Here is a 27,702-nt window from a genome sequence, read left to right as displayed (position 1 = left end):
TACAGCAAGGCAAAACCTAAATTTTTTTTATTGGACAAGAGGGTATGCTTGTAAGCATGCTAAAAATTGCTTGGAATATGGAAATTCACTGGCAGACACCACTGTTTCCTATGAAGCTTTGCAGCCTTAAATTGGCACGGGGAGTCATGGCCCTTGAGCCAGCACCACCAAAGCTGCTGCTAAGTTCACCATTGAATTCATCAGCTAAGAAACTGAACCCTACATTCAGGCTTGTTCAAGAGTGAAAATCCTACTTCACATCTTCCTGAAACAGATCAATATTCTTTCTTGTTGGACTGCAGCTGCACAAGTGCTGTGCAGTGTTGAAACATGGTCAGTTTGATCTTTATAGGCAATAGATTCTGGAAACTAGAGGAAGTAAAGTCACCTAAGTCACTAACTTTATTTGTCTATTCTAAGCCAAAAATGTATTACCAATGGAAGATGGCTGTTGTTGAGGCACCTATAGTGGAAGCCAGATCCACCTAAAAATCAGACTCCTGAAGAATGTGATATCCATATTTACTGAGAGTGAGTGGCCTGACCTACTCCTGGGTTTGCCCAGAGCAGAGTTCTTGGTTAGTTTTGTAATTAGAGATTTTTAAGACAATATAAAAAAGACTCTCAGTAAAGCTGGGTTAGACTTCTGTTTTTATTGGTAGAGCTACTCTCACTTTTATCAGATATTGATGTCTTCCTGTTGTAAATACCCAGAATTCTCCCGTGTAGGCAGACCTTTGTGGCAGTGGAGTTATGCTGAGGGCTGTAACAGGTCATGAAAAATGCAGCCCATCAGACACCTTCCAATGATGTTTTCTGCACACTTCCAGCTCTGAGAAGCTGGTAGGGATCACTGGATTGGTTCCAAGTACAAAGTAGAAGACAGGAAAGTCTAGTGTATGTTGGGAAGTATATAGTAGGTTTCCACCTCATTCGGAGCAGCTGCGCTGGGAAGCTATTTATGTAGAGCTGCTATGTGAAAGGAATTTGTATGTGTTTAGAATGGCTATATGTATATATAAAAAAGGTAACTCTGCATGTGCCATAGATTTCTGTATCATAAACAAGTCCTGTGAGGAGCACAGGTGGAGCTGGGAATAGATGCATGTATTTATGTCATAAGCAAATTTAATTTGGGGATACAACTGTCAGTGCAGCTTGAAAGAATCCTCTGAATTCACTGTTGCAAGCATGTATGCTGGCAATTTATGTATTAGCTCCAGAGGGAAAGAATTATGTGTTTAGCAGACAGCTTGATGAGTCTTGGTACCCTTTTGTGAGCCTAATTGACCTTCTCCTGTAATCACTAATCCTCATCCTGCCCTGTCTGTCCCCGAGCTTTCCAAGTGGAGTACACTCAATCTTTTTAAACATTTTGAAATGGGCAGTCATAGTCTGTCATCCTGCAGACAATAAATTTCCACTGACGATCCCTGCATGAAAGAGAGACAAGAGAGAGGTATTAGTGAGCCAGAACTGCAGAAGATGCTATACAAGTGAGAGTAACTTTATATCAGGCATTATGGCAACAAAAACATCTGTCTGCCATTAACTGACTTTCATCTGAGTGCTCTCTGTTTTTAAGAGCAGAAACAACATTAAATACGTGTGATAGTTACATTTCCCTCAGACTCCTTTAGAAGATAAGAAAATCAGCTCTTTGAATAAGTAGGTCTCTGAGTATTCTTCCGAAAACAATGAATCCTGATGGTGATCAATTCTGAACAGACTTAATCAGTGACCAAGAGGAAAAAGATGATTCTGTCAAAAGTTATTGTCAGGTCATATATTGTTCAGCAATGTGTAAAAAATGAAAAGTACTTGGGTGATTTGCAAGCTATGTCTAAGAGGGGAGTTATCCATGCAGCACTTCTTTTTTTTTTTTTTATATATATGTCTTTCACTACTAGGTCTTCCAGTTAGTGTCCTTTAATAAAGATCTGAAGAAATCAATAGTGAGAGAAATAAAATTCACTTTTCATCCTTGATCAAATCATATGTGAGGAAGAGTAATGGTTTTTAATGTAAGGAGAGTTTATGCTCTTCCCAGTTTATGAGTGGTATTCTCTCTCAAGAGAGTAATAGGAAACCTAACAATTGTTAGTAGGAAGTGTGACTGGAGCAGTGGGATTCAACAGTGAAGGCCAGTGATTTAGTGTCCAATAGCTGCAACAGGCTACAAATTTAATTTCCTCTTTAGCTTATTGTGCATTAAATTTTCCTTTGACAAATAGGTATGAGTTCAGAGGATCAAATACTGTCCTGCTGTGAAGGGAATGTTGAATTTAGGCCGCTTGATACCGGCTAACTTGAATTTAGATCTAAACTACAGCCCTTGCAGGTGGCAGTTGTCATTTATATTGGTATTGGGTTGTCCTCCAAGGGGTTTCTGATAGCTTGAATTCTGCTAATAGTGATGTCTTAAAGCTAAGGCACGGGACAGATAATGCTGCTAGAGTGATTTAATAGGACTTTGCATTTCAAGACCCCTGCACCAAACTGGGGCCAAACTGCTGCCTCTCAGGAGTGTACTGAAGCCCCTGAGCCCAGATTTTGGTATTAACTGTGCTCACATGGTGTCGTTGACTGGGCAACACTGTTCTGGACTAAAACTAGTTTGACTCTTAAGCCTTGTAGGTATAAATTTTGTACCTACCCTATAGGTATAAAATGTCTCATTGCATCTTTTGTTAACTAATGTTTTTTAATTGGAAATTTACTGTGCTACTAAGCTACAAGTTTATCCAGAGTGTCATTTGGAACTGGGTCTGTGTCATGCTCATCAGCAAATATGATGTAACAGTTATATAGTGTCCAGCTTTGGTTTTCTTTAAATCTTTCCTAGATGTTTTTAAATTGTAATTTCCTCGTAAAACTGTTACCAAAGATTAATGAAATGCAAGATTAATTTTTAGGTTTATTTTAAGAATCCCTTATTTGGTCTATGTGCATGCTCTTCAAAGACAGTTATTACTCTTTTGGTCACTAAGTTACCAAGAGAGATAAAAAAACAAGGAGGACGCCTCTGTGGAAAACAGGAGTATATTGGTCAAAGTTAAGGTCTGCGAAGTTTGCCCCTGTTGCTAGTGAGACTTTCAGTTCAAAATCTTAGGTCAAGTAGTTTTTCTAAAATAGGACATTGTGAAATTGAAAGTCAAGCTCTTTAAAAGAGATGTATTTTAGTCGCTTGCATTAATAACGTGCTTTACAATACTGAAACAGTATTATTTCTGAAGCTGTCATTTCAGTGTGGTCTGGCAGACACTAGCATGTATGTACATGGTTGATGCATTTATGGCATATTGCCTTTTCCTCCCCTGTTACTTGTGTTTGAGCTCAAGCATAAATGCCCAGCTTCTCAGGATGCAGGCAATTTTTTTGTATTATTGCTGCTGTGTGCTTAATTCAGGAGTTCTCAGTGTTTCATCCCTTACAAGTTTACCAGTGGGGATGCAGATGCCATCAGGAATTGCCTTATGAGGCCTACTCTAGAATATATCTGAACTTGCCTTTGCAGATCCTTAACACCAGTTTGTCATCCCCTACCAGTTGCTAAATTCATGTATTTTCCTTGGCTTTGGGAATCAGTATTGAACTGTCACTTTTGCTTTCCAGTTGTCATGTGCTGTCACATTTGAATTTTTGATGTATAGAGAAATTTCTTTTATCTCCAAATATTGTTGAATAATCTGTTTCTAATTCAGTTAAAAAATTCCCTGAATTCCTATTCATATTGAGTTTGACAAAATCCTCTTTCATCGGTCATATGAAACGTATTAGGGACCTTAAATAGCCTATAATTTAGCTCAGCTGAGCTTGGTGGATGTCCAGCTTGTCTGGGTATTTCAAACATACTTCACTGTTGGGGTACCTGGCTGTTGAAATATTTTTTAGTGATGATGCCTGAGCAGTTAAGAGACAACTGACTATCCAGATCACCCAAATAAATGGAATAGAGGACAGTTTTGTCAAAGAAATGAGTTTATGACAGTCTGCATGTGCTATTGTTATACTACATAGCAGAGGACAAGCTGTGGCTCTTACCAAGAACGCCTGGTAATTCCCATCTCCCTGTCCAAGACACTTGCTGCAGGTTGGGTTGTGAATGTTCCAGTGCTGCTCTCTGGACTCAGGAGACTGACCCAACCAGATCACAGCCACCGAACAATGCTCCACCAGAAAGCCATACCATCATCACTTGGCATGTTTCAGAGCTCAAGCTGAAGGTATTATGTTGTTTGGTTTGTGAGTTTAGTTTTGGAATCTATTTTGCCAAGGGTTTGCAATGTGCATGTGTATGTGGGCAGTTTCAGTTGTTTACAACCTGCTTCACATAGCCCATGTCTTCTGAAATTTGACTGTATCAGTCTGTCTAACAAAAGATATTGCCCTTTCCTGCAAATGTTCCCTTATTTATGTCCTTAGGTCATCCTGTCTGCATCAGTGTTATCACCACACTCCTGAACAGGCTCCCAGAGATACTTCAGGCCTTTTCTAATTCTTTCCAGCTGCCTTTGTAGACAGTTCTTTTCTCCTTTTGACCTATTTAAAGTTAGTCTGGAAAATGTAAATAGTAACCACTTCTGAAGTCTGTACTTCAGAAGCAAGCAGTTAAAACCTTTGATGATCAACAATAACTCATTCATTCCTGATACAGAGGCATGGAAACTCACAGAGAATGATTACAGAAGTGTCGGTGGGGATAACATCATTCTAAACTTTCCACGTCCTTTGCCACAAGCATCACATGCTGTTTCAAATATCCTTGTATCAACAGTGACCTCAGTGGAGGCTAATGTCTTAGGGAGTAGGAAGGGAAGACATGATTTCTGCAAGTTTATTGAAAGAGTCTAAAAATACCTACCTGTTTGGAGTGACTGGAAAAGCTTAAACTGAAATACCTTCAGAGGCTTTTTTTTGCCTCTTGTTAGTTCAAGAACATTGTCCATCATGAACTAAATACTATGTACACAAGTTTAATGTGCTTGAAAATGAAGAGCAATTAAGAAATGTTCACATAGACAAGTGGAAATGTGCATGCTCTAGGCAGGCTGAGACTCAAAAGACTTTTTCCTGCTCCTGTTCTGCCTCGTGAGGTGCAAAGAACCATTAAGGATGACAAATCTTGCTGACTTTTGTGATTCATACTGCTCAGGAGGAGTGTTACAGCCTGAGTCTGAATTCTGAACTGGTGTAGCAAGATTTATTTTTTTTTCACTTCATTCTCTCGGCAACACAAATTGTTTCTTGTTTTCCTGGAAGCTGAGGGCCAGAAGGTTCATTGGTGCAGAAAACTTTTCTAGTTTGCAATACACAAAATATTTTCTCTGTAGTTTCAGCTTGTTACTATTGCAGATGTATGACTGCCACCAGCGCAGAGATAAGACAAAGGTGTGCTGGTGGCTTCTTCCTCTTCTAGGCACTGTGGTCCTGTGAGGACTTGTACTCCAGATGTACATTCCCATGGTGCTGCCTTTGCTCCTAGCCAGTTGCTCCACTGCCACCCTGTTCTGAAGGCTGCCTTCAGCAGTCAGAGACAGAAATCTGCTCAGAGGCATAGGCTACCTTGGCTGCTTTGCTTTCCAGGCTTATCCTTGTGATTCCAGACTTCACCCTGGTCCACATCCGATGGAGTCTGGATTCCAGCTGCAGGGGAATGAACTGTCTGCATTATTTCCCCTACTCTCTGCCACAACCATGAGTAACAAGGACTAAGGATAGCACTGGGGAATATTTAAGATGAAAAGCCTGGAATGGGGTTGTCCCTTATGACCTTGTAGTTTCTTTATCTAAAGAGATAAATAGATACCTTTGAGTCAAGTATCTGTGAATGTTACTATTCCACTTGTAGGAAGAATTTGCAGACACGGCTTCCATTTGGTAATAAACAGGACAATAATGTGTTTTAGCTATGAAATTACAGTTATGGACCTGCAGCAGTCTTACAATGTGTTGTCACTTCTGGAAAAGCCTCCTTATTTTAGGTAACCTTTTGGCTGAGGGATCCCTCAAGTGAACTTTGGCAAGCTGAGAGCACTACAGTGACAAAAGCACTTTAGTTGCTTTGAGTGTTATTAGAGACAGATGTAAATATTGATGTCTTTGAAGTCCCACCTCTCTCTTCTCTCCCCCTTCTCATGTAGCCCATCTTGGCAGAGCAGTGCAGCACACCTTGCCTTGCTGTCTGTGTTATGTTTGATAACAAATGCTTTCATATACTGGACTGAGGTGCCTAATAAAAGACACCAGCAAAGAAATAGCTCACAACTGATGTATTAGAGGGCAGCTTGAGAGAATCAAGATCCCTCTCCCAGGGATCAGTGACTGCTTACACTCTTAAACCTGCTCTGTTAGGATCTCTGTAGCCCTAGGCAGACAATGGTGTGGGATTTATGTTAAACCCAAATTTTAAAACTTTGCAGTTGTGCATAGCAAAAAGGGAGAAACATTCCTTTTTAACTGAATGGAAAAATTGTGAATCCATTTGCATGACTATGATTTCACTAGCCATAGATCCTCTCCCAAGAAGGACTAGCAAATGCCAAGAAATGACCAGAGCAAGAAAATGTAGTTAACTCATTTTCTGGAAAGGGATCAAGGTGCGTGGCACTGCCTGAATTACTGGAGTGGCTTGAATCTGTTAGAATTGTGCAGAAATGGATTGGGCAGTGTAAAGCACTCACATTGCAGTGTGTATGGTCTTAACTTTGCATGCTGGTAGATTCCCTGTTTCTCTGAAAAGAAAAGTGGACCAAAATATGTCCCTAGGGTATTTTTACTGAGCTCAGTGAAATATGCTCCAACTAGGGGTAGGTGAGACACTATACTGAGGTCTGTTGCATTTTGTGAAGGTCAGATTCAGCCCAACCTACCACTGCTGTTATTTTCACTGCTCAAATGGACATGGCAAATGATCACCATTAGTTTGCCCTGCTGGTGATACACCAGCCTGGACAAGGAATCATATGTACTGTGAATTTTGGTCCTCGGAATTACTACCTTGATGCTGAGTACCACAGCAGATGGTATGTAACTGTGGACTTTTGGGGGAGAAAAAGAAAAGACAGACTTTTTAAAATTTCTCATGAAACAGATAAGAAACAAACCTGTGCACAGCAGAGAAAGTTGTGGTTGCCCCACGGATGTAATAGTCGTAAGTGTACATCATCATGTCCATATCTTCTCCATAGTGTCCTGGATATTCTGTTGTTAACCTTTACATTAAGGAAAAAGAAGATAATATAATTCACCACCTTATGGAAGAGTCCAGTTGAATGATCAACTCAATCAGTAGATTTCTCCTGCTTCTTTGAAAGTTCTTGTTTCTTAACAGCACCACAAGATACAGTCTCATGAGACTGCCTTTCTCCTCTATGCAACTAATTCAGGCAGGTATTTGAATAAAATTCAGCAACTTTAGAACAATTAAGAGCAAACTGCAGTATTGGAATATATGTATATATACCTGCAGCTCTGATAAAAATAAAATCTGCAGTTCAGATAAAAGCAAATTGAACAAGAAGATAAAGCTCATCTAGTGCATATGTCTTTGTTGCAAGGATTTGCTCCAGCCTCTTGTGAGTCTCTGGTTTGCAGCTGTAGACTGCAGTAAACGTTGCCAAGTCAAATGACTCTAAGCATTTCTCCATTTATGAATTATATTAAGTGAATGTAACAATTAATCCATTACTCTTTGTTGTTTCCTCTTTCTGCCTAATTTATAATGTAAAAATATGGGCCTGGACAATATTTGTGCAGTGTATTTTCTCTCAGAACCTCAAAGTGGTTCTTCAATTATTAAGCAAATGATAATTGCTGCTTCCCTCGGAAATAGGCAAGTAATACTGTAATTCATTTTACAGATAATGAGCAGATTGAGAAAGGGGCTGGAAGCTTGACCAGTACTTTCTCTCAATATCATATTTGAAGTCTGAATGGAAACCTGGCACTCCTTGTACTACACCATTCTACATGGGAGTTGTTACTGGAATTGTCACCTTCACTCTGAAATGGCAAAGAGAAGCATTAGGTTCCCTGTAAGGGAGATGCTGTCCCTGTGGAAATAAACAGCCCAACTCTTGTTGAGACTAACAGGGTTAAAACGCCCTTACAGAAATCCTGACAGTCTTTTCCTGACTTAATCCATCCCAGCAGCAGTACTTGAATTATGCTTGAAGGTGATTCAAGCACATTCCAGCCAGCACTTGTGCATGTTCACATTTTGTGAAATCAGTGGAGTTTAAGCACAGGTTTAAATATTTTACTCACCAGGAATATAGTTATCAGGATGGATTTGAGTTTTTATGAGATGCTTTGGGTGTATTTGGAGCCCAAACTTGTAACTGTTGCAGAACTCAGAAGCAAAAGTTTACCTGAAAAATGAGCTGCACTGGGCTATTAGGTTGCTTTCCAGATCATATTCAGCTTTTGAATATGAAAGATCATTCAGTTGGAACATCATTCCTAACAAATAATTTTTCCTTGACAAATGAAAAATGCATCTGCATATAGAAACTCAAGCATGACCTTATAAGCACCTCAAGTCTAATCAGTCAAGTTCTTTGAATATATCTTGTTCTCATGCTTCCTGTTCTTTGCCCATGACAGTTACACACAGATTCTGAGTTATAGTGCAAGGACACCCATCCCAGAATGTGTTTGGGAAGCAGAAGATCAGGCCTGGTCACAGTGTCTGTTGTCAGAGTTCTGACCAAGGACATGTGGATGTGCAAAGCCCTTGTAGTGCTCTGCCATTGGTAAGAAATAACAGAAGTATTTCAGAGGTCATGCAGGCAGATGTTGCAGACTAGGAGAAAGAGAAGAAACCACAAACACCTCCCACTCAGCCAGAGGAGAGTCCCCATATTTAGTTTATTAATTTGAAGACTGAGTGTCTCATAGAGCATCTTCAGAAAATCCAGGGTCATAGAAGGTTTTTAAAATGAAGACCAGCTATGGACCAGCATTTAATTGTACATTCTGCAATCAACTCCAGGTTTTGACACTTTATTTAGCTATTATTATGAGAAACCACTAAGATATGTGTTTTTATATGTTCTACCAAATGTGTTTCATAACATCTGTTTGACACTCAGCAAGGAAAATGTTCTGTAATATTGACCAGCATTATGTGCTGGGCAGATGAGACTGTGTGCAAGAGAAGGTTAAAAAGCTGGTTTTTTCTCTACTGAGAAACAGAACTGAGAGCCAGTTCTTGGAAGTTCTTTCATGGGCCTCTCGGTTGAGAAGTAAATCTGATGACAAATTTCTGATTTGCTGTGGTCTCACAGACCTTTTGCAAAGGCATACAGTGTTATTCTGATGTGCACTGGGAGTCTTCATTTAGCTTCCCTCTCCTTTCTTTCTGACTGCTGTCATCTTCCCCTCCCTCTCTATTTGAATCTCCACATTACCATGCAGCCTCTTAAGGCTCCTCCACTAAGAAATGTTCAAAAAACAAATCTATGCAATTACTAAAAATAAATTATTTGGGGACTTGAGCTGCTCTGAAGTGTGTCTTGTTTCACTGGCAGATGCCCACTGACTCCTTTCGTTCTGGAGAGAAGAATTATAAATAGTGCTATGACAGCAGTGTTCAAGTTCACATGAGTCTGTGTGGTCTGGATAATTAATTTCTCTTTGATGACTGCTGTACTCATTTCTGAAACTGTTCCCCTAAGCCCCTGCATTTCAAGGTTGTCTGGCTTGCACTGTGTCCTTTAGAAGAAAATGCAATTGATTGTCCATGTAGCAGGGCTCTGTGCTGTGTCCCATTCCTTTTCCATTATCTCCATTTTATGAATCCTGGTCTGCACTTAGAGATGCCCTAGTGTTTAATGCAAAGGGATAGTCACTATGTGGTTTTCTCATCATAAAGGGGAGAAAGGTCATTTAAGACAGTCATTGAGGGTCTTCCCAAAGTGGTCTGCCTGGCACAGGACAGTGGTTCCCTCAGGTTTTGTTGTAGCTTGGTCTGTACCCTCAGTATCAAGTACTTAACTGAAAATGTTAAATGTGAGCTTGTCAACTTGTGAGCCACCCACATGGCCCTACAGACATGTAATTTATTTACAAACATGGTAGCATTTGTAAGGCGCATGTGGCAATGTATGGCTTGTATCTGAGAGGAGTCATGAAACGAATGTGAGACACTTTTTGCCCTAATTAGTGAGGATTTGCCTGCCTGTGGGCTTTTCATTTGGTTAAAGTCACCCACAGTAACCTTCACAGTGTCCTGTAAGCACTTCTGGCATTGAACTCATAGCAAGGAGAATTGGGCTAGGGGAGCAGCGAGAAGCCTGGGAATTTCCAAGTGCCCAAAGTTGCTGCTGCAGTTTGGGTTGTTGTATGACCAAGCCTATGGTGGTAGGTGGCAGGGGGCCCTAGGATAGAGGCTGGCAAAGCAGCTGTGAGAAGATGTGTGTTATAGCGATTTTGGGCTCTAGGCACTGAGAAATTTGGTGCTAAACAAACTCTGAGGGGCAGGGGCCAACAGGGTGCGTTTAGTGGAATTGTTTGTTAAAGCCAGATACACACATAGGTGTTAAGTTTAGGGAAGGACTTGTAGGGGAGAAAAGAGTAATGTGAGACTTTAAAGTGGTAGTCTTTTCAGTCTGTGTGATCTGTTTGCAACAAAATACAGAAAACAGGAGCTCTGGTTCAGCTTTTCAAATCTACTTCTGGATAGTTTCAGGTGTATGATGTTTGGGCACAAGAGACTTGAAGCACCAGTGACATCATGGAGAGAGGAGAAAGAAGGTAATTCTGTGTTAAAGACTGGGGAAGGAAATCTGGTGATAAGGGCTGTAAGTAGTTTGGCCTGTGTGTGAGACAGCGGGGAAAGTTGACAGAGAAAGGAATTTTCATAATGGCATTTTTAGCTAGAATAGAGTTGATGTGAAATGGTTTAACTTTTCAGTAGTTTACATTGCTCCAACCATCCACACGTTTTTCTAATATATTTCACTATAATCCTATAAATCTTGCTCAGGGTAGGATATGTATTGAAAAAAAGGCATTAAATCTTTACCAGGGTTACTGTTGTTTTTATTTAAATCTGCAAACAGCTGTGTTGTTTATTTTCCATGGTGAAAAATTGCTATGGTAGAGATTAATAGAAAACACAGAGTTACTCATTTAGCACTGAGAAGAATGTTTTGTACTAATCTACAGTGATCCGTGGCACTCTTTTAACAATTGACTTTAGAAATAGTTATCATGAGTCTATTATTTACCAATAAGGAGATCAAGTACACCAATGGCCATAGTATGTACAGCCTGCTGATTAAAGAAATAAATGAGAACTGTGGGTATTCCTTGCTTTCAGAAACCAAGCAGACAAAAGAAATGAGTCTTTTAAAATATGATATAGTCTGTGGTAGAACAGTTTCTGGCTCCAGTTGTGGAATATACTTATTCCCTGATAATAAGTACATGGTTTTGGAATATCTTACACTGTTCAGTTCTTGTGCAACTTACAGTACTAACAAGATGAATGGCTTCTCTTTAACCTTAATTTCCCTCTTTGTCACTGAACTCTTCCTCTAACAATGCCCCAGCCAAAAGAAAGAGCTGCTCCATTTCTAGAGGGAAACATAAGCTTTGAAATTAACTTTCTGACATTTGAGGACAAGGAGTGCCCCTAAAACGCCTTACTTTCAGATGGTGTTTACAAGTACTTCAAGAGCATGTCCTCCTTAAAGGAGAAATTTTTTTTCAAGACCCACAAGCTTGCAAGTTGGATGCAATGAACATGGGAATTATATGCCTCTTTAATCAATTTCAACTCTTCCTCCAGCTGGAAGACAGAGATCATCTGCTTTAAAAAATGCATCCTATGCTGAAAAGCCAAAGAAGGTCTTAGTAAGCTGTCTTACAGAAATTCCGGCAGCTGCTCTGTGTAGATCCCAGATTGCCAGGCTGCCAGGGAATTAGAGGTGTCCTGGAGCTCCTCTAAAGATGAGAAGTTCTCTTGTGTACCCATGTCATGTGTTTTGGGATGGAGTTCAGGCTCCAGGCTCTGAGCCCACAGATTCAGACAGACACATCACTGCTCCTGTTCGCACTGTGTTGCACTGAAAGCACTCCTGGGGCTGAGGAGCCACGAGGCTGACAAAGTGGGAGCAGAGTTCTCCCAGGCCTGCAGGAGCTTCTGCAATGCAGCTACAAGCAGCAGCAGCAGCAGAGAGCTCAAGGCAACTTGTGCCTGTCCCTCAAGAAAATAGGTCCAAAATAAGTTGGCCAGATTTCCAATATCAGATCAAATGTATTTCTCCTAAAATGTCTCTGAAAGATGGTCCTGCAGATTGAAATGTAAGGTTATATTTGATGGGTAATATTAAAAAAAAACCAAAAAACAACCACCCTCAAACAATTAAATAGCTTTTAAAAAATGGAAAAAGAGGGGAGGGAAATTGGGTTGTCCAGACCTGCATGTTTCCATGACATCTATTCTGATTTCACCTCTTGGATTTGCATCTCTGCTACTGGTTATCTTTTCTGAGAAACCTGCATAGGATCACATAATTTTCAATATGTCTTGTGTGGCAGGTTGAGTCAGGAAAACATATAAGTACTTTAAACCCCATAACTCTTGGAAAATGTAATTGTTGCCTGGACAGTGTCACCATGACAGAGAGCAGCCAAAGCTCCAGACAGACCTTCTGGCATTTAAACTGCTCCTTGTCTGGAGTGGGGAAACAGTCATAAACAGTCTGTGCAGACTTGGGGCTGCTCTGTGACATGTGTTTGCTTTTCAGAGTATGGAGTCAAGCTTTCATTTCCTGGCAAAGAGAAAAATCGGGGCTCTAATGGGACCTCTTAGTGACACTGTCTCTGCATCTGTGATAGATTTGCTTCTTTATGGTGCAAATCAGCACACAGTTTATTTAGTGTGGTAGCATTCCCTAGCCAGGTAAAGTAAAGAGAGCTTTTCTGCCTCCTGTGAGAAATGCTAATTATTTTCAGTATGTTAAAAATGTGCAGAATCCATGACATGTCTTGGCATGATGAAGAAGGAAACTAAGTACTTGTAAAAAAATTTACAAAGCAAGTGCAAAACTATGAGACTGGAAAAGATTAGTACATTTATTTTCAATATGAGCCTACTGTAGAGGTCAACTGGGAATTAATGGTGAGAAGATGAAATGTAAAAGAGAACTGTTGGGTTCAAAGAGTAAGGATATAAATGCTAAAAAATAAAGTCCTCCTGCATGTGTTTGAATTCAGTCATTCTATTAAGCAAAGTGAAAGTAAAATGTTGGTTTCAGCCAGCATGATGGTGTTATAAATTAGTATTCCAATAAATAACTATCAGTTTTCAAAAATTGCAGGGATATTCTAGGTGTAAAATCCATGATACATTCTAACAAATCAGTTGTATGGCTCATGCACATAAAAAAACTCCTGTCTTTATTCATTGTAGGGTCATCTCACTTCAGGAGGAATGTAGTCCTGAAGCAGAAGAGACAAGAAATACCACACATAAGATCAGCTTTTCTACTGTTTTTATATTTACCAGAGAGGTCTGTTTGGAGACAACTGGAAGAAGAAGGAATCAAATACCCAGTGCGAGAGATAATTTGAAACAGAATTTTGTCACACCTCAATATTGTCAGTTTTCTTAAAAATGCATTTCTGCCCACATCTGGTTTCATACTTAAGGATACATTGCACATTGAAAGTCAAGGCTGCTGAGAAATTCTACAGCATGAATTTTCTTTGAATATGGATTTTCCTGTGTAATGTACGATCCACAAAGTAGCACCATCATTGCATACTTTCCTGGCATTACTTTTCCACATAGCTATATACTAATAGAAGCCTTTGCATGAAAATAAGCCTCAACTGAAAAATAGGAGTCAGCAGCAGCTTGATTGCCATTTCTCCACAGTTACTTTATTTACAATGAGTTCCTGGAACAGAACAAATACTATTATAGTTTGGACCAGAAACTGCAATAAATAATGATACACTATACACACATTTTTGTTGTGTCTTACTTGCATATACAATGTGAGGTCTTACTCATGGTAGAGAACTACTTTGCAGTTCATTTGGAAAACATATTCTTTCTCTCAAATGCATCTTAACCAGTGCAAGATACAGACCAGAAGAGTAATGTGTGAACAAGGTCTTGTGACAATGGCTTGGAAATGCCAATGAAAGATAGTTTCTGAGTGAGATCTCCTGAGCTTAGGGGATGGGAAGTTTGGTTTCTGTACACTGGAGTTTAAAAATTCAGACGAGTCACATCTGTGACTTCACGAGTAAAAGTGAGTCCAAAGCGTGGGGTTTCACACTACCCTGGTGAAGTTCACGTTGGTTTTATGTTACCATAACAACCAGTACTCTCCCAGAGTACTATTACACTGTCTAGGCAGGGGAAGAGAGTAAACCAGAAAATAAACCATTCCTAGCAGATGATAGAAAAGAGACCACTGTTTTGGAGGAGAGACCTTATCTGCATGGTGTGGGTCCTCCAGTAAAAAAGTCCTCTTATGTGGGACCAGATGACTCTGGTGAAAAGGGGCTTCAAAAAGTCTCTGCTACAGCCCTCTGCTCCAAACAGGGCCAACCACAAGGTCAGGCCAGGTTTCTCAGCTTTTATTTGGTTCCGTCTTGAAAGCCTCACTGGGCAATCTGTCCTCATAGAAGAAGCAGTTTTCTTGACATCCCCCTGAACTGGCAGTCCTGTGCTCAAACACGTCAGCTGCACCTCCCAGTTTGGTGTCCCATGCAAACTGAGCCAGCATGTGCTCTGTTGCCTCCTCAAGGTCATTGATGGAGATATTAAGCAGGACAAGCACCCAGGCAGGGTATCACCCTCTAACCACCACCCTCTGAGCCTGTTAAACCACCATGTTTTTACCCATTTAATTAGGATCTGTCCATTCAGACCCTAACATCCTAATTTGGGTAACTGTATGTGGAAAGAGTATATATGTATATACATACACCTTGCTAACCCTAAAGGCAGAATGTTTTCTTAACGAATCCATAATCACAAACTATGCACCAGAAGCTTTTCACAAGCCAGGTGACACGGCTTCCCACCAGTTTTACAGCTCTCCCCTCCCAGAAGAATGCGAGTACATGGGATTTCTACCCTGCTTAGAGGGAAAAACTCTTCACCTGCTTTTGAAATGCTGCCTTTTCTGCATGGAACTGCAGGTGAACTATGTAAGGCTTTCTTTCCCAAGCACAAAAATGGAGAGCTGTCACTGTTGTAAATGGAAGGACAGTATAGGAATCTGCTTGCAGCTGAGATGAAAACTAAAGGCTTCAGTAACCCCAAACATTTATATTAGGATTTACCTTACTCTGAATGCCAATTTACAGAGCAGAGACAAAGCTGTTCCCAGTTGTCAAGACAACATCTGAGGGAAGCAGAACTGCCAACAATAACAAAAAAAAATGTCAGAAATTTCTGTTCTCTCTGAAAATGTATGCAATATTACAGGGGTACAAGAGCTTTGGAAGAACTGCTTAAAAGTCTGAGTGACTTTCCCTCAGAGGGAAGAGCCTGGCAGGTATATAAATAAACTCCCAGGTAGGGAATATCCATAGGCAATGTCTGCTGGAAAGGAGGCAGAGGAATGTTCAGAAGAATATTCAAAGGCTTTGTTACAGAATTCCTGCAATTTAAAGGCATTAAAAATAATAATAATAAAAACATTTATTTTCCTCCTGGCTGCAAGGAGACTGAAGGATGAAAAGCAAGGCAGTGCTGTTGTCTTTGGCCAGTAGCCAGCCAGCCAAGTAAGACCAACAGGCACATAAACAGTTTGTATGCATCTCAGTGGGAAGCTTCCTTCAAAGCTGAGGTCTGGAAAAAAGATTCATCACAGGTTTACTTTTTTATCCCCTACTTTTTTTTGTTTTCTTAAATACAGATGGGTTATTCTTTATATCACTGAAAACAGCTAAATTTTAGGTGAATATAACCCCAGAGCATAAAATTATGAGTTCCCTTGAACAGAATGGACGGGAACAATATGAGCTGCCTCTACACATTCTGCTCCTGTCTTTGGTATTAATTTAGAGAAACCACACCTGTGGTGTGCTGGGAAGCTTGGGATGCATAGCTCATTTTTCCACAATCTCTGTTAAATTGCCAGCACCAGTTGTGATACTCTGTTGAGAGCACCTTTTTCTTTTGGGTTTATGATCAGTAGCTCATTTTGGCTTTGACAAAATGACTCTTTAAACAGTTTTGAGACAGGAAGCATAGCTGTATGCACTACTGACATTTCTTCTGAGGTATAAGTTCACTTTTGTAAGTCATTGTGGCACAAATTTGTAACACAGAGATGTTCCTACTCCAGTAAATGTGCTGGATTTATAGTGGGAAAATGTCATTCCACTTTGGAGACTTGTGTCATGGTTTCCAGCACAGCTAGGCTGATGCTGATCCCCAGAGCTGTTGATTGAGGGCCAGCTACTGAGTTGTGCTGTTCAGTGTAACTGCACCCTTATTCTCTTCCCTTAGCCTCAGATCCTTAAGAATCCTGTAACAGACTGGAAATAACACGCTTAGCTCCATGAAGCACAGTTAACTTTTTCAGACAAGGTTTCTAACAGGTCAAGCAGCCAAAGACATTGATAGGGACTGTTGGGGGAAAGAAGCTCACAGGTTTGGTGTCTGCTTGAACTCACCAGCAGGAGTACGGGCATCTCCGGCTATAGCGGCAGCAGTAAAATTGCCATTCACGGTCCAGCACCGATGGAAAATACTGACTCTGGAAACCAGCCACCAGCCCGTTGTTTGAGCAGGTTTGATACCTAATAATGAAGGGAAAGAAGAGAACACACAAGGAAAACATGGTATTAGATTCCTTGATAGTTTCAAGCACTTCTCAAAATAGCATTAGTTTTTTGATGTAGAGTGCAAGTTAAGGGTTTGACTTAGTGCTGAGAAACACTGTTTGCACTTGCTGTCTATAGAGTAACTATTTTCTATAAGACAGCAGCAGTAACCAATGTCTTAACATTTATGTTGCACTTAAAACTATTTAATCAGGCTAAAGCATTTAATCATTCCAGTATGCTAACCAGAAAGAAGATTGTTCTGGTGTTTGTATTCTCAACTGTTTACAAACCATGAGACTGACTTTAATATTTTTGTCTATGACTGTTAGTATTTGAGGACTTGGGCTTCATTGAACTAACCTTTTCAACTACTTCTCTACCAAAAAGAAAACAAAAAAGAAAAAAGCTTGAGAAGCTATTTTATAAAATAAGTTCATTAATTTCTTTAATTGTTTTCTTTCACAACTATATATCTCTAGGAGAAGGAATTCTTTATTAAAAACATTTAAGCTTATGATGAAATCATTTGATAGCAATCACATAAGGAGAACTGCAATTCAGATATTATGTAATTTTAAGGCACATAAATTTTATGACTGGATTTTCAAAAGAAAAAAATGCTGCTTCATGCTTTCTGTGAGCTCGGTAGTTCTATCATACATACGTGTGAATCACTGCCTTGAGGTGGAATAGACATGGTCTCAAAGCATGCATGCCTCTGTCTGCACACCCTGCAACACCTTAACACTGATACCTAAAGTAATTCAAGTGGTAATCACTTTGAATAGTTTGAGTATAGTCTTGGAGACTAAAGACAAGGAGCTCATGAAAACAGACAGGTCATTAGTTCAGCTATTGAGTGCTCCTTCTCTCAAGCACCCTCCTGGACTCACTGTCTCCCTGTCGTGAAAATTACAGGAATGCCTTTTCTTCCATTGCTTTTCCTTTTCTTTCTTTCCATTTCATCAAGGAAAACCTGCAGCAAACTTTCTCTGTGATTTCATAGAATCAATTACAATGATATATCTGAAAATCTGAAAGACACTTTCAGAGGTAAATTGTATGATTTCAAATACCAAAATGGTATTTGTATGTATGATTAACAAATACCAAAAAATCTCCCTCAGTTTCATTCAATGACCTCATGATTTATTTTCACTACCTGAAGTTCCCAGGAGGGAAAACACATAATCTAGCAGAGATTGGTGTTTGGAAAGTCATTCACTTGTGCTCAGAGGTGTTATTGCAAAGACAGTGTGAGGCTGAAATGTTTGTATGCAAAAGCTGAAAAACTCATCCATTTCGACCAGTGCAATGATGAATTTCCCTGCCTAGTTTTCGGCTTCCACTTTAGAACCCAAGGGTCTCTTCTCTCTCTTCCCCTGAGCTCTGTTGTTCAGCCAAGAGTGTTTACACTTGTTTGTGTCCCTGTATCTCCCACGCTGATGGGGCCACACGTACTCGTTGTGCTTTGTGAGACTCTTTTAAGGACCTCCAGAGTTCAGCCGTGATGGGGACTCTGAGTTGTCATGGTATCACACTGAGAGTGGCAGCCTGCCTCTCACTCAGAGGATTTCAGCAGGACTTTGATAGGAAGTTGTTCTGACTTTTGGCACATTGGAACATAGGGCTAAGGCTCTGTGTAAACATGTTGGATAGCTGCAGATGATTGCTGTTATCCTGATGGAAGAATGGTTGATACACAGCAATATGGCGATTGGTTGTACCTGTTGCAAGATGAGCAAACTTGTGTAACGTAGCAATAAAATTTCTATCCCTCACCCTTTCAAGTTACCTTCGTTTGCACTGCTCAAGTCCTTGTGCCCCTGGGAGATTTCCTAGCTCTTTTGCATAGGTGTGATATTGTGAGAGCACTTTGTTTCTCCATTTCCTTTGTGTTTACTCTCAGAAGCTCAACACTGCTCTACAATTTCGCATCCCCACCCATCAGGGTCTGATATTCCTGCTAGTACTTGTCATTGTGGGAGGTTCTTTCTTTTCTCTTCCCACCTGCTCACATTCAGTCTGGGAAGTCCTGTCCTCTTTCCCACTGTCTTTGTCCTACAAAAGTTTTTATTTTCTTGGCACATTATTTTCCACTAATATAGTCCAGTTGTGATGGAAAGATTAATTTTGAAAGAGATGTCACTCATGGACACTTCTCTCTGTAGTGAATTGAGAAAAAAGCCTAGCTAGCATAACTCTCCTATGCTTACATGCACTCATATTGGGGAACCAGATTTTAGGATTAAGTTTGATTAAAAAAATATAATTGGTATTGCCTTAAAAATTAGTTTCTTAGATGGAAAGTATACCGGGGCATAAGTAATGTTTTATAATTAAATTGCAGTTTTGTTTTAACATATTTCAAAGTAAAATCTGAAATACACATTAATGCTCATGTTCACTTCTCTCTTTGCTTCTGTCTCATATACACAAGGTCCTGTAATCTGTTATTCAAGCTCAGTATTAGGTTTAGGAAAAGAAAGATAATAGTGATGTTGAAGTATTTTTCTTTAGCTTTGAGATAATGTAAAATTTTTTGCCTTAATCTTTCTAGTTTTCAAGTAAAATCCTTTCAATACTCCCTCAAAAATGAAGAGATGCTCTGAGGACTTGGAGTGCTTATTTGCAAGCTCATATAAAATATTTCCCTCTCTTTCCTTTTCCCAACTGGCCACTTTCCTGCAAACAGAAAGTAATTCTTCAAGGGAAACAAACAACCCCTCCCCACACACCTTTTCAGTCAGTTGTCCTATGCATTAATCTGAAAACAACACTTAATATGTCAGAATTTTTTCATTCTCTGTCCCATTCACTACTTTTGTCACAGCAAATCCTGAAGCAATCCTGAAGGGTGAATAAAAACTAATGATTCAGGAACTCTGATTTATAGCCAAGTGAAAACAATGCTTTCTTTCACAAGACCCACTCTTTAGCACTTTTACTATAAAGGGTAATTCAGTATTCAGAGTTAATGTGACTGGGTTCTCCTCAATCCTGAAATCCTGACATTGCTAAGAAGAGAGGAAAATGCCTCTTGCAAGGTGAATGCAGAAGAATGTGAGAAACTGGCTGGGGTTGTGTAGGATTCAACTTGGCAGTGGATAGGTTTTCTTTTTCTAGTTGGCTCAAATAGTGAAGTGTGAAGAGTTGCCTCTTGGATCTGGTACTGGGAGAAGAGGAGGTGAGCTGGCTGGTAGAGGGGAGTGAGAAGATTGGTGGTGAAGATCAGGGGCACTTGGATGGGAAGTTGCCCTTGCCTTGGGTAGAGGTGTGGAAAATGACAGTGTTCCACGGAAAGCCTCATTCTGGGGGGAGTTCTGTGTAGTAACAGGGATATGGTGTCTGAGACTTTCCTGGCTAGCTGTGATTCCTGTGAAAACCTCTCCTCTGCCAAATCTTCTTCTGAACTGGTTAATGAGTGTTGTACAGCTGAGGTGTGTCAGGGCAAGCAATCAAAGCATGTATCCATGTTACAGATTTAGTTCAGGTCAGAACTGCTTTTGTTCTTCACTGGTGAGCTTTTACCTGTGAGACCAAACAAAAGCTGGTATGAAACAAACCCATCCAAAATGCATATGTGAAATTTGGATCTGTGCATGACATATTTCACCCTATAGATCCTCTTAAATTGTGCCACATTATTTGCAAACGTTAATAACAACTTCAGCATGTTCCTCATTGACTCAACAGGTATCTGCCAGACTGAATACAAACATTGCTTACAACAATAGAATTGTTTTGAGCAATGGAATCAGTTTTGGTGACTCTTCATACTTATGCCTGCATTTTAATTTTGCTCTTTGCTAAGCAATGCCCCGGAGTGTTGTGCCCCATCTAATGCTGGTGCTGTGTGGTCCCCTGTTCCTCAGCTACATCAGCACCATGTTATCCTGAGGATGAGAACCCAAAGAAGCAGCCTGTTCACTACAAATCTGCCCAGGGAAGCCCAAGTCCAGCTGCAAGAAGTGGTGCTGTTAGAGCCTGCACTGAATTCCTGCTGCACTGACTGGGCTGGTGCTCCCTGAAGCTCTCTGGAAACACGCAGAGGCTGACTCACAGCTCAGTAGGCACTGGGTCGTGCTGCACTGAGGGTGATGTGTTCCTAATAACAGGGTAACCTGAGAGTGTCATTCCATGTCCCTGGGGAAGGGAGGCCCTATGCTGCTTTCCTGAGCTTTGTGGAGTGTCCTCCCTGAGCTTTGTGGAGTGTCCTCCCTCTGTGCAATAGTATTAATTGCATGGTGAGAACAAATTCAGTGGTCAGTCTGTTACAGGTGGATGGGGAGACATAAGAGGCTGAGGGCAGGCTCAGGGCACTTGCAACTCTGGCATCCAGTCAGAGGGAATGACTTTTGACTAGGCTATGTCTGTCTCCAAAAGCCAGTTCTACAAGGAGTCTTTCATATCTGTTGGAAGATCTGTTGTGGGGTGCTGAAATGTTGTTATTACTTCCACATGCCAAAGGCAACCTTTGTAACATCTTCAGCAATATTTTCTTTAATTCAGGGGGCATTTATAACTTACTTTTTGCTCCCTGTCCAAGGGAAGGCAAGGCCCTTTTTACCCTGGTAATTTCTTCTTGACAGTAGCTGATGAGACCTCCTTTTCTACAGAAAATTCCTGTTCTCCTCAGATGCTCCCACTGGACTCAGTCCACTGCAGCTGTGCTAAATGGACTTGTAGCATTAGTCCTTTAACATAAACTTAGGGCTCTGAAGAAAATTAACTTGTTTGTGTAGACAGTACGAATGGGAACATTTTCAAAGAGCAGCTGGATTTGGTTTGGGTAATACAGCCTCAGATTTGAAATTTGGGTTTGGTTAGAGACTGGAAACAAAAATAGTTCCTACTGATATACTAAGGTGTGCTGCCAGAGCCTGAACAGAATGATCCTTTGCTCAGTAGTCTCTCTTTGCACCTGGTTTCTGAGCAAAGGAGGGAGAGAATGGGAGTGGAGAAGGAGAATCTAGATATCTGTTTTTTCTAAGTCCCATCTAAACACTTTCTCAGAAGTCTAAACTAGGAAAAGAGGCAATAAACATGGAGTAAATAGCTCTTGGCTGGGAATGCTTCTCCTTTTTGCTTTACAGCAAAATTTCCTCAATATCCTCATATTCTGGGAGTATATTGAGGATATGGCATGGTTTCATCTGGATCATGTAAACCAAACTTATTTTCCTGGAGGGAAGAGTTGCTTGTCTTCACTTGCAAGCTTTTGTTCCTTTGTTTGTGTGAACCCTGTATTTTGGTATGATAGATTTCAGGCAAGAAAAATATTTTTTCTCAAAACCCTTTTTCAGAGACTGGTCTATAGAGACAACTCAGTAGTATTCAACAAAGCAGCGAAGAATAGTCTCACCCTCGATCACTCACACCTTAGGTGGTGAAATATTTAAATAAGGTCAAAATTTCTTCAGTACAAGTGGAGATAAGAACATAAAATTTGTGCTCCCTGAAAAGATAGGATTCTTTGAGAAACTGCAGCATAAAAAAATAGTAGAAGAATTGCAGAATCAGGATATGCCCTGGAGACTTTTCCTTACCCCAGGCATGAGTATTTCCAAATTATCCAGGAACTGGTTCCTGCTCCCAGTTGTTGTCTCTCTGTTGAATATCATCTTGGTTAGCAGATAGTTAACCTTACTCTTAAGGAGTAAGGTGTTCAAACAGATTCAACAAAGCTTTTGTACATGTACTTAACTTTAAAGTTATTCACAGATTAGTGAGGCTGAGAAGGCATTCCTATCACCTGATCCAACCTATTGCCACAATTTCCCCTCAGCCTTGTAACCGGTTCACAAGCTTCTTGTGTCCTTTCAGCAAAACACAAATGCACATAATCTCTTCAGAAGTGTATGGACATATATGATTAACTTCAGGGGTGCATTTATGCAGTGAAGCACCATAGTTAGATATAATCTGAAAGGCCACTAGGGAATTCGAGGTAGTGGTCAGAAGGGATTGGTCTTCATGAGTCTGCTTGTGAAAGAGCTGGGGTGCCCCAGAGAACAGTTTTTAGAGTACCTGTTCTGTCCATTAACCCTGGAAAGAGGCAAAGGTCATCACTAGGCATTAGATGCCTAATGTGGATCTGTGTCATTGTCCTCTTTCTGTTGAATAGTTTTTTCATATTTGAAGGATTCAAAATTTTATGGTTCAGTTGTCTAAGTCTGTATAATCCCTAGTGTTAGTGAAGGAAGTAAATTTACCAAGAAGCTCTGCCAGTGGTTCCCTCTTGCTCCAAACTCTCCTATCCTTATGGTCCCCACATCCATTTCTGTAATTTTGCCCCAAATACTGAAAGCCAAAGAAAATACTAAGTTGGAGACTCTTTCTTCTCTCTTTTATATTCCCTCTTCATTTTCTCTCTTAAGCTTTTCTTGATTTATTGTCTTTCCTAAAGAAACCTCTCTTGAGTTTGTCTCTACTGTGCAGCTGCACAGCAGTAATTTGAAAATCACCATTTGAATTTTGAAATGCCATAAGTGTAATTTGTCAAAGGTTATTTTTTTGGTGTTTCTGCCAGACTAGATTTTCTGACTAGGGTTCTGGCTGAGAAACCAGAGGGAATTCAGAGAAGAGATGTTGGTATGATCAGTACTTGCTTAGGATTGTTGGAATATAATACCTCCAGAGGAGAACAAGAAGAATGGAGATGTATTTAGCCTAAAAGCAAAAGCATGGGTGAAGGTATGTGGGTGAGGGAAAGGCATAGCTGCTACTTATTATTAAGTAAAATATTTTACAAAGGATGCAGCAAGCTTGTTCTCGTTACTCAGTGAAGGTGGGGTAAAGAGTAAAAGGCCTCAGTTGCAGCAGAGTAGTAGCCTTTGGCACTGGCTCCCACAGCATAGAAAAGCTGGAAGCCCACAGCTTGGACAGATTGTGGAGTTCACCATCCCTGGAAGTGTTTAAGGACAGACCAGATGTGGCATTCAGTTGATCTGGTGATGTTTGGTCATAGGTTGGACTCAATGATTTCAAGTCTTGTGTGAACTAATTGATTATGCAAGATTTTAGTAAAAACTTGGCAGACTTGTAGTTACTGATGGTACAAGCAATTGACTATCCCTGGATGTGGTGTGCAAGGTGAGACAAAATACTCTGTGAGACAGAGCTGAAGAAGGAACATTTCAGTCCATCCTACAAGGATGGGAAATGAACTAGCAAGTCCAACAGAGTACTGTGTCTGCTGACAAGAGAATGATGTACAGCTCAACCACCAGCTTGTGGGGTGATCAGCAGGGAGGAGAACTGGCCAAACAGGAGTTATTGGTACAGATGGTGACTCATATTTGTGGTCCCACTTGAATATTGAGTGAATCTGTTTAAAATTGGGGGTGGCTCCAAATAGCACTGAGGTGGGTGTGGAAGAGAGAAGAGGGACACCTATGAGAAGTAAGAATGCCAAGAGAGAAGGCAGGATTCTCAAAGGTTCCCCAGAATATATTAGTGCCATCACACTAATTTGGGGTTACTCTGGCCTAACTTTCACTTCAGTCTGAGATGAGACTGCTGGGTTCTTGGGCAGCAGTGTTGGCATGACCAGGGATGTGCTGGCATACTGCAAACCTCTCTCCATGAAGCACTGCAGATACAGCTAGCTCAGCCCTGGGGGTGGAAAACTGAAATCTGCAGAATCCAACCAGGCACAAATAGCTAGGATTTATGGAAATGGCCCAAGTAACTAGGAGCACAAGTTCACCCTTGCAAATGGATATGTGCTCCCTAATAGGAGAAAGGAAAGGAAAGGAAAGGAAAGGAAAGGAAAGGAAAGGAAAGGAAAGGAAAGGAAAGGAAAGGAAAGGAAAGGAAAGGAAAGGAAAGGAAAGGAAAGGAAAGGAAAGGAAAGGAAAGGAAAGGAAAGGAAAGGAAAGGAAAGGAAAGGAAAGGAAAGGAATGGAAAGGAAAGACTAGGAAAGGAAAGAAAAGGACGGGAAAGGTAGGAAAGGTAAGGAAAGGACAGGAACGGAAAGGAAAGGAAAGGAATGGTAAGGAAAGGAACGGATAGGTAAGGAAAGGAAAGGAAAGGAAAAGGAAAGGAAAAGGAAAGGAAAGGAAAGGAAAGGAAAGGAAAGGAAAGGAAAGGAAAGGAAAGGAAAGGAAAGGAAAGGAAAGGAAAGGAAAGGAAAGGAAAGGAAAAGGAAAGGAAAGGAAAGGAAAGGAAAGGAAAGGAAAGGAAAGGAAAGGAAAGGAAAGGAAAGGAAAAAGGAAAGGAAAGGAAAGGAAAGGAAAGGAAAGGAAAGGAAAGGAAAGGAAAGGAAAGGAAAGGAAAGGAAAGGAAAGGAAAGGAAAGGAAAGGAAAGGAAAGGAAAGGAAAGGAAAGAAAGGAAAGGAAAGGAAAGGAAAGGAAAGGAAAGGAAAGGAAAGGAAAGGAAAGGAAAGGAAAGGAAAGGAAAGGAAAGGAAAGGAAAGGAAAGGAAAGGAAAGGAAAGGAAAGGAAAGGAAAGGAAAGGAAAGGAAAGGAAAGGAAAGGAAAGGAAAGGAAAGGAAAGGAAAGGAAAGGAAAGGAAAGGAAAGGAAAGGAAAGGAAAGGAAAGGAAAGGAAAGGAAAGGAAAGGAAAGGAAAGGAAAGGAAAGGAAAGGAAAGGAAAGGAAAGGAAAGGAAAGGAAAGGAAAGGAAAGGAAAGGAAAGGAAAGGAAAGGAAAGGAAAGGAAAGGAAAAGGAAAGGAAAGGAAAGGAAAGGAAAGGAAAGAAAGGAAAGGAAAGGAAAGGAAAGGAAAGGAAAGGAAAGGAAAGGAAAGGAAAGGAAAGGAAAGGAAAGGAAAGGAAAGGAAAGGAAAGGAAAGGAAAGGAAAGGAAAGGAAAGGAAAGGAAAGGAAAGGAAAGGGATGTTGGACTGGAAAGGTGAGCTAATGAAGAAGTACTAAAATAACTCAAAAAACTAGTAAAGGGAGAAAAACAGAGATAAGCAATTAAAGAGGGGTTGAAAAAGAAATACATTTGGAGGAAATATAGGGTTTGCTATAGGAAAAAAGTAGGCAACAAAGAGGACAAAGTGAAAAGATTTTTTTAAAAGGTGAAGGAAACAAGATTCAGATAATGCACTGTGGATGTAGTCATGCTAAGCATACAGAGCACAGTGATGAATGGTTACATAGCAGAAGAAAATTTTCTGTATAGACTTATACAGTATCCTGTTTGTGAGAAGTAAACTTGAGCAATTGCTGCCAGGGATTTTTAGAAAAAGAATAATAGGTCTATTTTGAACAAAAGAAATGTTTCAAAAATAATTCAAAATTATTGTTATGCAAAAAATAGAAATTGCATCAATGTATAAAAAATTAAGAAGTCATCCAGGATTATCACAATGTGTTCTTTTTGCTTGTTTTGCAGCTCTCCCTGTTTTCTTTCAAATCCTATTCCAAAATTAAACACAGGGTCAATCATTTTTTCCCTTAGCAATTGCATCAGCCATAGGCATGTGTCATGTGGTAAATGAAAGAGTATTAATAATTCAGAACAAAAAATTTGAATCATATAAAAATCAGAAACTTCACATTTCCTTGCTAACCTATCCCCATATAATAAAATTCAAAAAATCTCATTGCAACTTCTGGGACAAAACCACTTCAACTCTTCAAAAATAGTCATTCCTGCATGCATTGCATTCTGTCCAAAGCACATTTTAATCCCAGAGCTGTCCAATACTCTGTTTCCCATTTCATTAAAAAAACTCAGAAAATAATTAAATACTGGCTATTCTGCCCAAATATTAAATATTGTACAATTTCCAGAAATCATTGCAGCCACATAATGTGATCACCTTTCCCCCCAAGGTTGATGGAAAATGTAACATTTGGTTAAACAAATTGACAGTATTAGGAAATTAACATGATCTGCTATCACCATGCAGATATTTATGCCACCACCATCGCTTGTTAGTGTGGATTTTTGGCTCTTGTAATAACAGTACAACTAAAAAACAGCACTTGTCTACACCTAAGCCAAAAAGCTTAGCAACAGAAACACAAAGCAAAGAGCCAGTGCAATACAGAGATTATTTTTTCCAGTGATAAGAGCATGAGGATGGAGTGAGGAGTTTGGCAATTTGTTTCCCAAATAGTCACTGATTCAGTGTGACTTTGCAAGAGGGACTTTATGCTCTCTGAAGTAGGTCCTTGCCTCATTTTCCTTATCATTGAAACAAGAGTGAGACCGACCACTTCACAGCTGAGGTTGTGAGTGACCAAAGGACCCCATTTGTAAAGCACACTGACACCCTCCAGCAAGAAATTGCTACAGGGAAGGCAAATGTGAGGCTGATCAGCTCCATGCATTGTGATTAATGAGTCTTAAGGCACTGAAGCCTGCTGGTTATCATGGCATTCATATGCATTGCATTGCTCTGACCACAGTATTAGGACCCGCATTCCACAGGGGTTATCAGGGCTGTGCCCTCCAGGGATGGTTGGGGTTATCCTACCATTCGGTTCCCGCCCTGTTGATCTCTTCCCACCAGCACTCTGTCGGCTCACCGAGGCTCTGGGATGCTGGCATGCAGGCATAGTTCCACAGTCTGTCAGAACCTTCCTTCTTGCTGAAGACGCTTCTGACGGCCACGATCACCTGCCCATGTGGGCACTGAAAGTTGAAACCTTGCCGGTACACATTGACCCATTCATCATTATCTCCATAATTATAGGGACCATAGTAATAGTCACTGTACTGGCCCCATGCCACAGTCACCAGAGGCAGGAACACACAGAGAAGGAAAATGTCCATCCTGAAGATGTTCCTGGCTTAGAAGTGCCCCTCTGGGTTGTTGGGCTGGCCCTTTTATATTGCCTCTAACATTTGGCTTCCAGATGTTACGTTTTCAGATCCAAGCACAGTGTGTCATTGCTTAGCAAACCTTCTCTGAGCTACAGAGACGTCCAATTACT

At 40.4% G+C, this 27,702-nt stretch overlaps 1 protein-coding gene across 1 annotated transcript; it reads right to left on the bottom strand.

Annotated features, from left to right (window-relative positions):
• On the bottom strand, positions 1-27,581 carry DPT (dermatopontin). The gene is made up of 4 exons (XM_005523933.3): positions 27,243-27,581; positions 16,657-16,782; positions 7,107-7,214; positions 1-1,433 (listed from the first exon to the last, which is right to left on the bottom strand). The coding sequence occupies exons 1-4, from the start codon at positions 27,539-27,541 to the stop codon at positions 1,367-1,369; spliced, it is 600 nt and encodes a 199-aa protein (XP_005523990.1). The 5' UTR covers positions 27,542-27,581; the 3' UTR covers positions 1-1,366.
• Positions 27,582-27,702: the final 121 nt, after the last annotated feature.

The sequence above is a fragment of the Pseudopodoces humilis genome, chromosome 2 (genome assembly GCF_049639895.1).
Source record: "Pseudopodoces humilis isolate 2021_Gansu_Grassland_sample_001 chromosome 2, ASM4963989v1, whole genome shotgun sequence".
In the NCBI taxonomy this organism is placed as follows: Eukaryota; Metazoa; Chordata; class Aves; order Passeriformes; family Paridae; genus Pseudopodoces; species Pseudopodoces humilis.
Note: the sequence above shows the minus strand (reverse complement) of the source record. Positions and strands in the feature narration are given on the sequence as shown.

Bases quoted from the DNA above. Each gene is read 5' to 3' on its own strand.
- DPT (XM_005523933.3), bottom strand. From the start codon at position 27,541: ATGGACATTTTCCTTCTCTGTGTGTTCCTGCCTCTGGTGACTGTGGCA. The intron at 7,215-16,656 runs GTGAGTTCAAGC...CTTAATGTAAAG, and splicing joins AGATGCCCGTACTCCTGCTG to GTTAACAACAGAATATCCAG. The intron at 1,434-7,106 runs GTTTGTTTCTTA...TCTTTCATGCAG, and splicing joins ACTTTCTCTGCTGTGCACAG to GGATCGTCAGTGGAAATTTA.